Source organism: Peromyscus leucopus, chromosome 4 (genome assembly GCF_004664715.2).
Source record: "Peromyscus leucopus breed LL Stock chromosome 4, UCI_PerLeu_2.1, whole genome shotgun sequence".
Lineage (NCBI taxonomy): Eukaryota > Metazoa > Chordata > Mammalia > Rodentia > Cricetidae > Peromyscus > Peromyscus leucopus.
The window spans coordinates 37,487,171-37,501,099 of NC_051066.1; the positions used below are offsets into that span (position 1 = coordinate 37,487,171).

The following is a 13,929-nucleotide window of genomic DNA, read 5'->3' on the forward strand; positions in this document are numbered from 1 at the left end:
CTGAAGTAAAGTCACGAGGGAGAAAGAAGACCAAGGCGCTAACACTCAGGAGAGACCTCGTGCAGGGACATTCCACCCAGGACTTTCCGGCAATTTCTCTCGACACTCAGTTGCCTCCTCAATGAACATAGCCAACCCTAGTCATTGGCAGGTCTGACCCCAGGATCGAGCTACAGAGAAAATTTCAAACGTACCCTAGTTTATCCAGAAACTCAAGGAGTTTGCTACCTTTCAAGTCTTAGTTTTGGGATGGTGTTCTTCTCCCTTATTCTCTCATTTCTAATCTGTCAGTTATCACCTCCTCCTGACCACCATTACTCCAGAAAAGCAGAGGCAGTCTTTTTGGTACAACATCAGGGATAATCCCTAGAAACCATCTATGAGCTAAAAGAACGGACTGTGAAAGGATTGTCAATTTCAAGCCACTGAATGAGGCAGGAACCTTGGAGGGGAACCATTCCATTAAAATAGCATTTACATATCTTTTCCTTTTTTTATATTCTCCAGCGTAAACCTTGTTTGGGGGAAACAAGGAAATCCAGTTATAGGACAGTTGAGATGGCTCAGTAGGGCAGAACTTGTCACAAAAGCATGATGACTGGGATTCGGATCCCCAGAACTCATAGAAAAATCCAGGTGACCCTGGGGCTTACCACTCGTAATCCCAACAAGCAGGAGGTAGAGAGGGCATCCTGGAGCAAGCTGGCTCCAGGAAAGCTAGCCAATATTGAGAGCCTGCCTCAATATACAAGGTGAAGAACATTTGAGGAAGGAAACCAATGTCAACCTCGGGCCTCCACACGAATGTGGACACACATACACACAAGTATATAATCGTGTGTACTTACACACACACACACACACACACACACACACACACACACACACACACAAGCACTTGTGCACACACTCACATGATGCGTTTAAAAACAAAGAAAAGTCCGTACACATTACTGACCCCATAGAGGCACTCTATCCCATTTTTTTGGGCACTTAAACTTGCCTCACTCACTACAACATAGAACCAGAGTGTTTGTGTCCTCCATCTGTGTGACACTGAACTGAACGCGCCCAGAAATGTCCATGTCCTCTACCTTAACCTTGTAAACGATGTGCTCTATGACCTTGAGCTAAGCATGTCCAGAAATGGGTCCATCACCTTTTCTTCTTAGACTGTAACCTTACACTGAGCATGCTCGTGAATGTGCCCACTTAATAGTGCTTCTCCAGAGGAGGAAGAGGAGGAATAGACTCTACTGAGATCACCACACTTCCATTCCCTGAGGAGAGCAGCATTCTGGGGACAACTCCAGTGCTCGCCTTAACAGGAAACAGGTCCTTCCTGCTCTTACCTCCCGCTTGTGTTCCTGGTTCAGCACTCTCCCAGACACCAACTCTCAGCAGTCAATTGTACAATGACACTCTCAGGCATCCTAGACTTAACACAGTACACACACACACACACACACACACACACACACACACACACACACACACACACACACACACACACACACACACACACACACACACACCACAAATTTCATTCTTGTGGATATTTTGACAAAGTCTGGGCATATTCTTAGTTATTCTTAGCTCAGGAAGAGTTGCCACTGGCATATATTTGCAGATGGAAACTAGGACGTGGCCAGATACGACCATGAGCGATCTTACCATTTTTCCACAACAAAGAACTATCCAACAATGCCAGGGCCAGTTTCCCCAAAACTCAGTTCTGACGATGTCGTCCTTTAGGGCTTCAGGGCTTTTTACAGCTTTTAGGGTTAAAAGCCAGAAACTGTAACGTAGCCTGAGTTACCAATCAATGAGGAGTGGGGTTCCAAGTCTCCCGCATACCTCTTTCTTGTTTGCTTCACAAAGAAACGAAATTGGCTTTAAAGGAGTTCCTTTTTATAACAACCACCCTTTTATCTGTTCCTTTTTATTCTGCTTTTTTCCTTCTAATTACAAATCCCGATGAGTGGCACACACTAATTATTGCGAAGTCTTATCATTTAATGCGAGTTCACCCTGTATTCAGATAGTCACTAATGAACCATTCATAAATACCAGTGACTCTTGCTGGCTCCGTTTGCTCCACCCTTCTTTGCAGGAAAACTTCACTACCTTACATGTTTCCCACAGCCAAGATTTATTAGTTTGACAGTGGAAGTATGGCTTCCCATTACAGCAGGCTTATTTTCCTAAAATACACTGTATTTACCAACACACTCTGAAACAGTGTCATTAATAATTAAGGCAGAACAGCTGGAGGAAGGAAGGCATCCTCGATTTTAACTTGTTTACCTTCTGACAAATTTTCAAAATGTGATTGAGTTTTACATGTCTCTGATCATAACTGTGAATTAAGGAGGCCCTATAATAGTCCAAATGGGCTTGGAATAATAAGAATTTCTAAAAGAATTCCAAAAGAATTTCTAGTCAATATTTATCAATAGAATCTATAATATTTCCTCCAAATTTCTTTTCTCTCTCAGTTTTCCTCCTCTGATTGAATGTCGATGTCTGCAACTTTGTGGATATCCTTACTCTCTCATCCTTCTCTGCCTTAGATGCCACCAAAGGAGCCATTGGCATCAAACCAAGGTCTGGATTGAAATGTGTAAAGCGTGTGCGCGCATGCGCATACACACACACACACACACACACACACACACACACACACACACACACACACGGGAAGGAGGTGAGGAGAAGAGGAAGAAGATAGAGAAGACCTCTCTCTTGGCCCTGCTGACTAACCCTTCCTAGGGTGACATGTTGTTAGCCCTTCCCATATGCCTTTAAGCTACATTATCACACATGGAGAAGATGGTTTATGAGTCATTGGAAAGGATGCTTAGCTTCCAGATAACTTGGTTTTTAAAACTCTAAAAAGGCAATTAACTTGTCAGCTGAGTTTTTTAAAGTAATAAAAATTAGTCCTTGGAAGAGTTGACGAAGAAGGGGAGTATAATGGCCATAATGTACTGATGCTTGTTCAGAACTCATCTCCCACTTTTCTTTCTGAGGCTTTAAGAGTTAATGGGGGAAATGGTCCAACAGTGCTTATTACTTCTCTCAGCAACAATCCTTTCTTCACTGGCTTCCAGGCTGTCTGAGTAAGCCACTGACACCGTCCCTTCTTATCCACGGTTTTCACTTCATCAGTTTCAATCACTCATAGTGACAGGCAGTGACAATAAAGGTAGGATGTGTGTGTATGTGGGAAAGAGAAGGGACAGAGGTCAGAACAGAGACGGGAGGCAGCCCCTTAATTCTGTTATAAGACATTGTTTTCTTTTGTTACTGGTTACTGTGACTCTTTCTCTTTTAAAAGATTTATTTATTTTTATATATGTAGGTTAGTACCCATGCCTGAGGAGTCCAAAAGAGAGTGTCAGATCCCCTGGAGCTAGAGTTAAATGTAGCTGGGAACCCCCATGTGGGTGCTGGGAGCAGAACTTGTGTCCTCTGCAGCAGCAGTACAAGCTCTTAACTACTGAGACAACTCTACGGTCTTTATGGTTTCCTAACCCACCTCATTTATAAATGGAACTTTATTAAAGTTACACAGTCCTCAGAAGGACCCTCACGTAAAGGCTTCCTCTACAGTGGTTACATTGGGAGGTGCTGTGGACACGTAAGAGGAGAAGCCTGAGGAGAAGTCCTTAAGAAATCAAGGTGTGCCCTCGCAAAGGACCCTAGTCTCTGTTTCTCTGTCTATCTACTCCTTACCCCACATATGTTCAAACACTTGCTTTTTGATTCTGTTTTAAAGTGAAATTTTGATAAGATAGGCATTTGTTTGTATCTGTGACAATGGACTCTAGGAAGCACTTGTCTAACTAGCCTTGGGTTAGCTTAAGGAACTAATGGTCATATGAAGAAGTAAAAGTCCATCAGAGTCCAAATCTGAGCCCAAATTAGATAGGAGAAGATGTAGGGGAAAGTATCTGTGACATGTGATTGGAGGTTGTGTTCTTAGGTGTGATTCCAAAAGCACAAGAACCAGAAGAAAAAGTAGACACACTGGGCTTCATCAAAATGATAGACTTCATGCATCAAAGGGTATTATTATTATAAGGGAGAAATCATTATAATTATTAGGGCTAAAAACCTGATGGGAATTCATTACAACAAATACTAGAAAGAATTCCTATAATTCAACAATAACAAAACCAAATGACTTAATTAAAACATGGACAAAGGATTTAATTAAACATTTCCCTCCCCCCAAAGTACATGAATGAAACCTCCTATTACATATGCAATTGTAAATTGTTTACTTGCTGGGAAAACACATTTGTCAGCTTCTCAAATAGCTAAACAAGAGCATTCTGACTTAGCGACATCTTCCTAAGTGAAGTGAGCCAATCATGAAAGGATAAATACCGCATGTCTCCATGTACAGGATTCATGTTCAGAGAGACAGAAGATATCATGGTAGAGCCATTTACTCAGGAGCCAGGATGTGATGGGGGAAGAACAGGGAGTTACTACTATTTAATGAATGTAGAGTTTCGGTTCTATTAGAAGGAAAAGGACCTGGAGATGCACGGTACAACATACCGATGCTAAACACTCTCAAACCACACACTGAAAATGACTAAGGTAGAAAATGCTATGGTGTGTGTATTTCACCATAATTAAACTAGCCGTGTGTGTGTGTGTGTGTGTGTGTGTGTGTGTGTGTGTGTACAGAATTCAGGGAACTTCGTTGGTCGAGTTAACAGTGATCACAAGATGGTGAAGAAGAGCGCGCCCGCCGGTGTGATCACTGAACACTTAGATTGAAATCTGCTGTCCACAATTAAAGAGCAATTTCATGTTAGCGTATGAAATTATGACTCCGTTTCATTTCTTAATTCCCTAAGAGTTAAACAATTACCGTTTGGGATTCACTTGAATCACTTCCACCCAAGGCCTGTAAAGTTATTTTATTATAAAACCTAAGGAGTGGAGATAAAGTCTCAGCCTCAACGGAAGGCCGCAGCAGAGATCGTAAACCTGGCTGACAGTGTCCCCGCTGGCAAGCTCTTACTCTTAAACTGAACTCTGTGCCAAAGCGTCGGCTTTATGAGGCTCAAGATGAGATTGACCAAATGACATTATTAGTTCATGAGTTTACAGGTGGGGAGAGTCCTGCTGCTGCAGGGCGGGAAGATGAGGGGGGATGGAATCCGGGCCCTCGAGAGATTACAGTTTCTTTGTGGGCGGGGTCTAGATGTAAAGGGCACACAGGCACACGCGGGTGTAAACACACATGTGTGCTATAGACACACACACACATCATATCTAATGACTCATACAGCACAGGGACATCACTAGTAAAATGGCCTCCACAAACGAGGGGTGGAGGCCCAGCTGCCTTGCCCAAAACCTGTTCCCGAAAGTTTGTCCCTGAACGGAAAGCCTCTGAAGTCATTTGAAAATTGTGACAGTGATATCTCAGGCCCTGTGGCTAACTGGTGCTTCAAACAAACAAACAAACAAACAAACAAACAAACAACCCCCCCCCCAAAAAAAACTACCTTTACTTTTAATTACTTTTCAACTGAAGTTCTACAAAAGAGAAAGCAAGGAGAGTCTACGAGCAGAAACTTACCTTGTAGTTAAAATACAGCCAGCCTCTGGGGCACGTCCCGTGCCGGACGGGTGGCTTCTCCTTCTCGATGACCCATATTTTCACTCTCTTACAAATGCTGGGCATGGGAACAGAGCAGTTCTCAGTCCCCCAGAGCCCTGTGGGAGGGGGGGACAGATCAGAAAAGCCACAGGAAGTAGGACAGCCCCTCTACAGTCTTTATGAACCGATGTTCATGGCTGCTATGGTTTTCTACCATTTTATTTTTTTTTGAAGTCTGGAAACTGAACTAAACTACAAATTACTGAGATTTCTGGTGACACCTCTCTGGACAAGTGGCCACCTGAGCGATTAGAATGTAAGGATGTCAAAAAACTTAAAAAAACAAACAAACAAATGCTATAATTTTTTGAAACAAGATTAATTTAAAGTCCTATGACTATTTGACTCGGGAAGCAAAATAAGACCTCATGGTTTTTAAGTATCCAGCTTCAGCATACTGGGAAAATGATTCTCAGAAAGTAGATCATCATGTCTAAAGATTTTAAAACATTTCTAGACTTTATAATCCTTCTTCAGAAAATGCAGGGTGAATATACCTAAAGTAAATATCTAAATCCTAAAACGTTTGAGTGCTGACGTGGTGTTTGGGAAGCCTCGAGGTATTGCTAGTTTTGGGTGTCCAGCTTGGAGACAGCTCACTGGGAAAGCCCCTGTAAACATCCCCAACCTGCCAACACAAAACACTTCTCTTCTTACTCATCAAAAGATGCTCATCTTACACAATAATGTAGGATAATTAAATCGGGAACTTCTCCGAAAGGAGGATTTCTCAGTCTTGACCCTTAAATGAGACAGACTCCCCTATGAACGTGTTTTCTGTAAGATAGACCTCCAACTTCCCAGCCTCCTGCAAAACTGTCTTGTAGTTTAGAAGGGCTGCAATTGCAGAGGAACGGTGACGGGATGCCTGTTCGTACTGAGTCAAAAACGCCAGACAAAGAAGCTGCATTACAATGCAAGGCAGGTCCAGCTTCTTGAATCAGAACAGGAGTAAAAAGACGTGAGCTTCCAAGGTGGGGCTGGGCTGCGGTTATCAGTGTGGCTCCTCGGCTGTTCTTGCAAAACAGTCCTTTCCATAGGCTGTTGTGACACCTGCTGGTAAAGCAAGCGGATTCACCACAGCGGTCCCTACCTCTGCAGAGGCCTGCCCACAGATGATCACTGGCCTCTCTATTTCTCTCCTGACCATGCTAGTTATGAACATGCTTTTTAAAATTGTTTTATTTCATTTTTTGAAAGGATGGCTGGTATCAGTAGACACTCAGCTAGGCAGACTGTTCTCAGAACATAGAGAAGCCAGTCTCTAGCCTTCAGATGCCTTTGGATCCAACTCGCAAATAGCTGTTCATTTAAGATGAGCAGGCATTAGTTCCAGAAATAATAAAATATCAATGAACAACAATATTGATAATAATAAACCAGTGAACTGAATGTACGTTTAAAAAAAAGATTTATTTATTTTTATGTGCACTGGTATCTTGTCTGTGTCTCTGTCTGTGTGAGGATGCCAGATCCCCTGAAACTGGAGTTATAGACAGTTGTAAGCTGCCATGTGGTGCTGGGAATTGAACCCGGGTCCTCGGGAAGAGCAGCCAGTGCTCTTAACTGGGACCATCTCTCCAGTCCTGAGCGTAGGTTTTAACTATACGAAGGAAAACAGAAGTCAATTGCACAGAGGTTAAAGTGTCAGCCAGTTTCCAAATAGGAAAGTAGAGTTGTATGAAAAATGGCTCCACGCTGAAGTTTCACGGAGAGCTGAATTTACAGGGCATTTTTCTTTTTCACTATATCAAGTCATTTTAATGATTCCACCTTCACAGTTTTGATAATTTACTTGCATTTTCTACAGTTAGTACACTTTACTTTTCCTCTCACTCACATCTTTGATGCACCCGCTTCCTGTACATTTTAAGTTCCAGCCCCGCTTCATCCTGGAGTGTTAGCGTATTTCCTTGTAAAATTAGTGAACAGCTCTTAACTGTTTTGGGTAGGGACAAGAAACATCTATTTTGTTTATATTTGATATAGAAGTGCATGTTTGTCTCTGAAGAAAGATTTCTTAATTTCTCTGTTGTATGTGCATAAGCATTTTGCTTGACAGTCACCACATATGTGCCTGGTCCCAGAGGAGGTCAGAAGAGGACATTTGACCCCCTGGAACTGGAGTTACAGATGGTTGTGAGCCACCATATGGGTGCTGGGAATAGAAACCGGGTCTTCTGGAGGAGTGGCCAGTGCTCTTAGCCTCTGAGCCATGTCTCCAGCCACAGAAGGGCGTGTCTGTAACAGCCTCAGTAGGCTTACTTTGGTTCTGCTGGCTCGTGAGGACTTACCCACTTGTAAGTTATTTACAGGAATGTGACTGCATGAATTTCACAGGATGAGTGGCCATCCAGAAACCTGATGGCTGATGAGTTTGCACACGATCAACAGAAGACAAAAACAAGCACACAAAGGAGCCTGGCTGCTTCTAGAGAGGTGTGCAGTATGAACCCAGACATGGATAAGTAAAGTAACCTGTTACGGAAGAAATGAAGACACATCGCCGGCTCTGGCTATCCATTCTTTCTTCTCTTCCTCTGTCCCAGTTCTGGAATATCACAGGTGACCCATTACTCCAACTGCAGGACAATTTTGAAAAATTAAAAAGACTATTTTTTTTTCACATGTGTCATGTCATATCACTGTGTTTGTGTAGACTTATGCTACATGCATGTAGATGTCCATGGAGACCAGAAGGAGGCGTCAAGTACCCTTGAGCTGGAGTTACAGGTGGTTTGTGAGATGCCCAGGGTGGGTGCTGGAAACCAAATGCTGGAAGAGAAGCAAGTGCTCTTAACCATTGAGCCATCTCTCCAGTCCCAGGAAAATTAAAAAAAGAAATTAGGTCTCATTTTGCGTGTTCAGTATCTGAGTTCAACTTTGTTCTGGGGTATGGACTGAAAGTGTACTAGTTCATTCAATTTGGCTAAGTACATGCAGTATCTTACCTACAGTTAATGCTGCACTGTATATACCAACATTTTCTAACAGTAAAGTTTATGCTGTGTTTTTATCACACACACACAAAGCCTGGGAGGCAGAAGCTTTCCCAGGTGATGGGCATGTTTGTGGTGCAGACTGGTGATGGCTCCATTGATACTGACTTAAAAACACCCATGCCTTTGGTTAGAAGAATGAACATTGGTAAGTTAAAGGTAACAGCTGAAGGCTATTCAGCAAACTGGTCACTAAGATCCAGTCCAATCATTCTGTGCATATGACTTGTCAAATAATGTTAAATACAGATTAATCTCGGTTCATACTGAATTGGATCACTGGCTCTTCCTTCTTCGATTCCAATCCACCAATTTACACCATACTTTGATAGCTATTAAAGGGAAGAAAGAGAATGTCAGCATTTATTGTTCTTGCTTACATTGTTCACTATTAAGATCAATGGGGATGCTATTAGCTTTTTATTTACTACGATTATACCTGGTTACATCCGGAGGAGCAACTAAGAGCTAGTGTCTAGAGACAACTTGACATTGCATTGTTCTAAAACACTCCCCGTTCATTATGAAAGAGAGCTGGAATGAACCATTGAAAATATTTTCTGTTTCATTCAACATGAAAAGCCAAATTTCTAACTCTGTAAGAAGACATAAAACATAAAAGAGAAGATGGATTCTTTTTCTGACTATAATTAATGGCGTCTTCCCTCGGTGATTTAGGGAAGCTCACTGCAGATGTCACATCTATTTGACAAACAAGGTACAAAGACATTAACAGAATAAAGATTTAGAGTATATGTATTAGTCTGTTAAGCTTTAAACAGTGTCAGCATTCAAAGAGAGAGACATGGCATAGGACAAAAGAATACTGCAGAATTCCAATGTCTGACAGCTAGAAAATTACCCTTTATCCATTTTATTAATCTAAAGCCAATATTAATCACCCAGCCTGAGCACAGTGAAGTATCAGACGCACACACAAGTATACACTGCACAGCCAGATGTAATGCTGGACTTATGGCCCAGGAAATTGAAGCCCTGCTCCATAGTCATAAAAGAGGAAGGGGACAGAAAGGATTTCACTGAGCCATCTCATGCCGTGTGCTTTACGGTGTATTTGCTCCCTCTGTGTGTGTATTGAAATTCAAATGAACTTTTACGTGCCAAAAAACCTGTTCATTTTCAGGCATTATGTATTTAAATTTGTACTCTTGTTTCATTTTGAGAAGGCTTGGGGATAAATTTTAAGATATATTATTTATTTCCATATGAATTTCAGGTCATTGTGCAACAGAATGTGATAGCTTGCTAACATTCTAATTTTGAAACGAGTGTACTTTTATTCCTTAAACAGCGTGGCTGTCTGCCAGATCAGCAATTTGGGAATATTGCAAGGGGAAACTACTATAATTTGAGATCCCTGAGGAGCTGTTTCACGGACATGTACCCACATGCTAAATTCAGATTCCCGTTTTCAGACTTTGGGAGGGCTCTGTTGAAGTTGACTGTGGGTGCAGTGAGAGAACCACAGCCTCATCCCACCTAGAGAAGTCTCGTGGGTTGCTGGAGGGTGGTGGCGCACACCTTTAAGCCCAGCACTCGGGAGGCAGAGGCAGGTGGATCTCTGGGAGTTTGAGGATAGCCTGGTCTACAGAGTGAGCTCCAGGACAGCCAGGACTATTACACAGAGAAATCCTGTCTTAAAAAACTGAGGGAGACGGAGAGGGAGAGGGGAAGGGGGAAGGGGGGGAGGGGGAGAGAGGGCTCATGGGTAACAGCAATCAAAATCATGGCCTGTTCCATGTTCTAATTTAAGACCTTTAAAGAGAGATTATGACGTTTACATCTTAAGTGGCACAGTGACTACCACCTGAATTAAGGTATGGTAATCCTCTACACAGCACATTATACGTGTGATGTATGTGGTAGGGAACTTCATGGGACAAACTGAAAGATGCCCAGGCCAAACACCCTGGTGTGGAAAGTGAGTATTTTAAATGTTAGCTAGGTATACGGCCACAACAATAGAAACCTAATAACAGATGCTTGAGAGAAGAAATGTAATATGACCAGGCATTTCATCTCTCAGCTACATGTTGGTATGTCCAAGTAGCCCTTCCAGTTAACATCACATGGACAGTCACTTTCCAATGAGATAGAAACACAAGCCAACATCTCATCCACTAGCTTTCTAAAGTAAAGGCAATCTGTCATCTTTTATGTTTTCACCAGAGTGATCAAGGGCTTTGATTTATTGTAAGGGCTTAAAAATGCCAGATTTTGGGAAATCATGAATTTGATATACTGTCTTAGAAGTGTTTATAAACACAACTTAAAAGTAGTAGTGGGTTATTGTTTTAAAATGCAAATACTGCAGACCACAGATCAAAGGGGTAGCCAAGTGACTGATGGGTGAACCATTCATGTCCTATGACTCATCAGTACTGGTAGCTTTTAATGTTTCCATCAATGATCAGAAAGAGAAGATTGGTCCTAAGAGAAACATTCAAAGCTTGCCATGATAACACTCTGTGGTCTCTTATCAAAGAGAGCAAGGAAACACAAGAATCCTTGAAAAGAAAAATCACTTTTTCAGACTTTAAAAACTGTATCTAGCTTTCTAGCTTATATTGAGTTCTCCTACACTCCAAGTGTTATTTTGCCTTTCACAGTCCAAGGTACTATTCTTCATAGGAAGAGGATATAAATATCTGTTATTTAAAAGTAATTACTTATTCCAACCTTTTTGACATTTATAAGGTGGGTATGCCTCAAAAGCGAGTGATATGACCTCGACAAGTTCGACTCCTCACCTTGGAACCAGTAAATTCTCCTGCATTGACCCACTTTTCAAGGATATTCCTAGGCACAAGACTTCTTACTTGAGAAATGTTAATGCTCACCATAAACACCACCATACTACTGATAACAAAAAATGCCAATCACGGGTAGAGATAAATATTGCTTGAAATCTACAGCTAGATCCTGCCAGACTGAATATGTATATGTCTCCACCCTTCCTAGTCTTTTATATTGAACTCCTAACTCACAAGATGGCATATTAGGAAGTAGGAGCCTCGGGTGAGTGATTAGATCTGGGGTGGGGAGCCCTCTTCAGGGGTGTTAGCATCCTAGTGAAACTGAGTGCAGAGAGTGACAGGTGAATCTCACTAAACAGAACTCAACTAACTTAACACCATTGCTATTACAGAACCAAGTGAAGCCAAAGGACACAGCCACGTGACAAACCCGCGTCTCCACTGTTTTCTATTAATCTACAGAGCAGGAAGGAAAACAGTCCCCGAAAGATCCACGACTTTCATGGAAACATAAATAAATGTGTGAAGTCAAATTTTGAAAATATCTCCTCCCCATAGGACAGAAGAAGGTGTAAACTATGAATTTTGTGTAGTGATTTGTGTTCAGGTACCACTCTGATTTTGCTGTGGATGAATTCTTGCTCTTGAGCAGAATAAATTGTGAGGAAATCACTCCGCAGCCAGCCACAGACAAACTCAAAGGCATCCCACTCTGCAGCGTGGGTGTGGAAAAGGTACTCGGCATCCTGATAGAAGAGCCAGGGCGCATCTGCAAGGAAACCAGATAATGATGTTGACCTCGTCAAGACTAGTGAGGGATATAGGGCAGACTTGAAGAAATGCAGGCTATGACTGACTCCAATAGCAGTTTGTAATTTGGTCACTTGGCATTTTAAAAAAGGGTATAAATACATGTGAATACACTGTACACATGTGCCTGTGCACACACATATAATGTGCTTATTTTCTTAGTCTATCTCATATAAGACCCCTTCACTAGTTTTCAAAGGTCAGGGATAGATACATATTTTAAAATAATATGCCACAAAAATGAAGTTGTGATGTTAATTTCAACCTGACTTAATGAGTACATTTATTACTTGGATTATGTCTTCATGATCTGTTAATTTGAATGAATTAGCCCTAGGTTGATATATAAGAAAGCGAGCAGTATGGGAAGGATAAGATGGGGTGTGTTCAGAAGTTTGAGAATTGCCAGGTTGGCTCTTACCGTACTGGTACCAGTCTGGAAAATTGGGTCTCACATCTGTAGAGTGAAAGCAAAGCATCTTGACTGATCCTTCGACGCAGGTGCACAGTTTCTGAACTACCTCACTCTAACCACACTGTTCCTACTTCACCTTGAAAAAATAACTTGAAGGACAGATGCTCTGGACTGGTTAGACTCTGTGGAGAGTTCCAACATGAAGGGGAATCTCCAGAGAGTCTAAAGAAAAGCTGTAGATGCTTGCTGGGGGCCACTGCATGTCACACACTGTCCTGGGCGCTTTCCCGCATTCACAGCACAGGTAATCCCGTAATGTCAGAGTGATATTTCTTTCAACTGTACTTACTCCATAGGTCTGCTGGTGACCTTCCTTCCTAATGGACAACTTGGATGGGGAACTGTACTGTCTCCTCTCCTCTGCCTGTTATCCATGCTTACCAAACTAGTGTAGCTAGACTCATCAGGCGGGCTGTTGGCCATGTGGCTCAGGGTTCGAGTGCTGAGATTTTGAATCTCTGTGACTCTTTATTTGAGAAAGCGCTGTATCTCATTAAAACTCAAACATACAGTGAAGATCTTATACCTCTTGGGATTTTGCATATCCACTCGTGTTTGGAAGCACAGTTCACAGGCAGCAATGTTTTGTTTGCTTTATACACAGCACAATTTCTTGCATCTTCTCCAAAATAAGTACTGTCTAAAAACGAAGAGACAACCTGCGACAGATGAAGTTTGTTATTCCTTAATGATGATCCCCCAAAAGAGTTTCAGAAGATCAAAGAAGGCACCCATGAATGTAAGTGCTAGGGCGGTGGTTCTCAACTTGTGGGTTACGACCCCTTTGCAGGGCCCAGTGACCCTTTCACAGGGGTCACCTAAAAGCATCAGAGAACACAGATATTTACACTATGACTCATAACAATAGCAAAATTATAGTTATGAAGTAGCAACAAAATAATTTTTATGGTTAGGGGTCACCATGAGGAACTATATTCAAGGGTCCCAGCATTAGGAAGGTTGAGAGCCACTGCTCTAAGACTCCAGAGGGATCTTCAGAAATGACTGCATGTCATTACAGGGTTAGACTTGTCCACATTTGTGAGAACTAAGATAATGGGTACTTAGTATTTTTTTTTCTTTCTTTTTACCATAAGGCATGAAGGGATGGGGATATGAGGCAGCTGATAAAGTGTTTGCTTTGCAAGCATAAGGATCCAAGCCTGCAGCACCCACATT

At 42.0% G+C, this 13,929-nt stretch overlaps 1 protein-coding gene across 1 annotated transcript in view; it reads right to left on the reverse strand.

Moving 5' to 3' along the window:
* The window catches only part of Pla2r1 (phospholipase A2 receptor 1), a 126,241-nt gene that overhangs the window by 16,937 nt on the left and 95,375 nt on the right, over nt 1-13,929 (reverse strand). Inside the window, exons 15-20 of the mRNA XM_028868708.2 lie at nt 13,277-13,409; nt 12,697-12,732; nt 12,077-12,234; nt 8,956-9,020; nt 8,168-8,271; nt 5,609-5,745 (exon numbers count right to left, since the gene is read on the reverse strand). Of these exons, the coding sequence (XP_028724541.1) occupies nt 5,609-5,745; nt 8,168-8,271; nt 8,956-9,020; nt 12,077-12,234; nt 12,697-12,732; nt 13,277-13,409 (633 nt within the window). The remainder of the gene's footprint in view (nt 1-5,608; nt 5,746-8,167; nt 8,272-8,955; nt 9,021-12,076; nt 12,235-12,696; nt 12,733-13,276; nt 13,410-13,929) is intronic.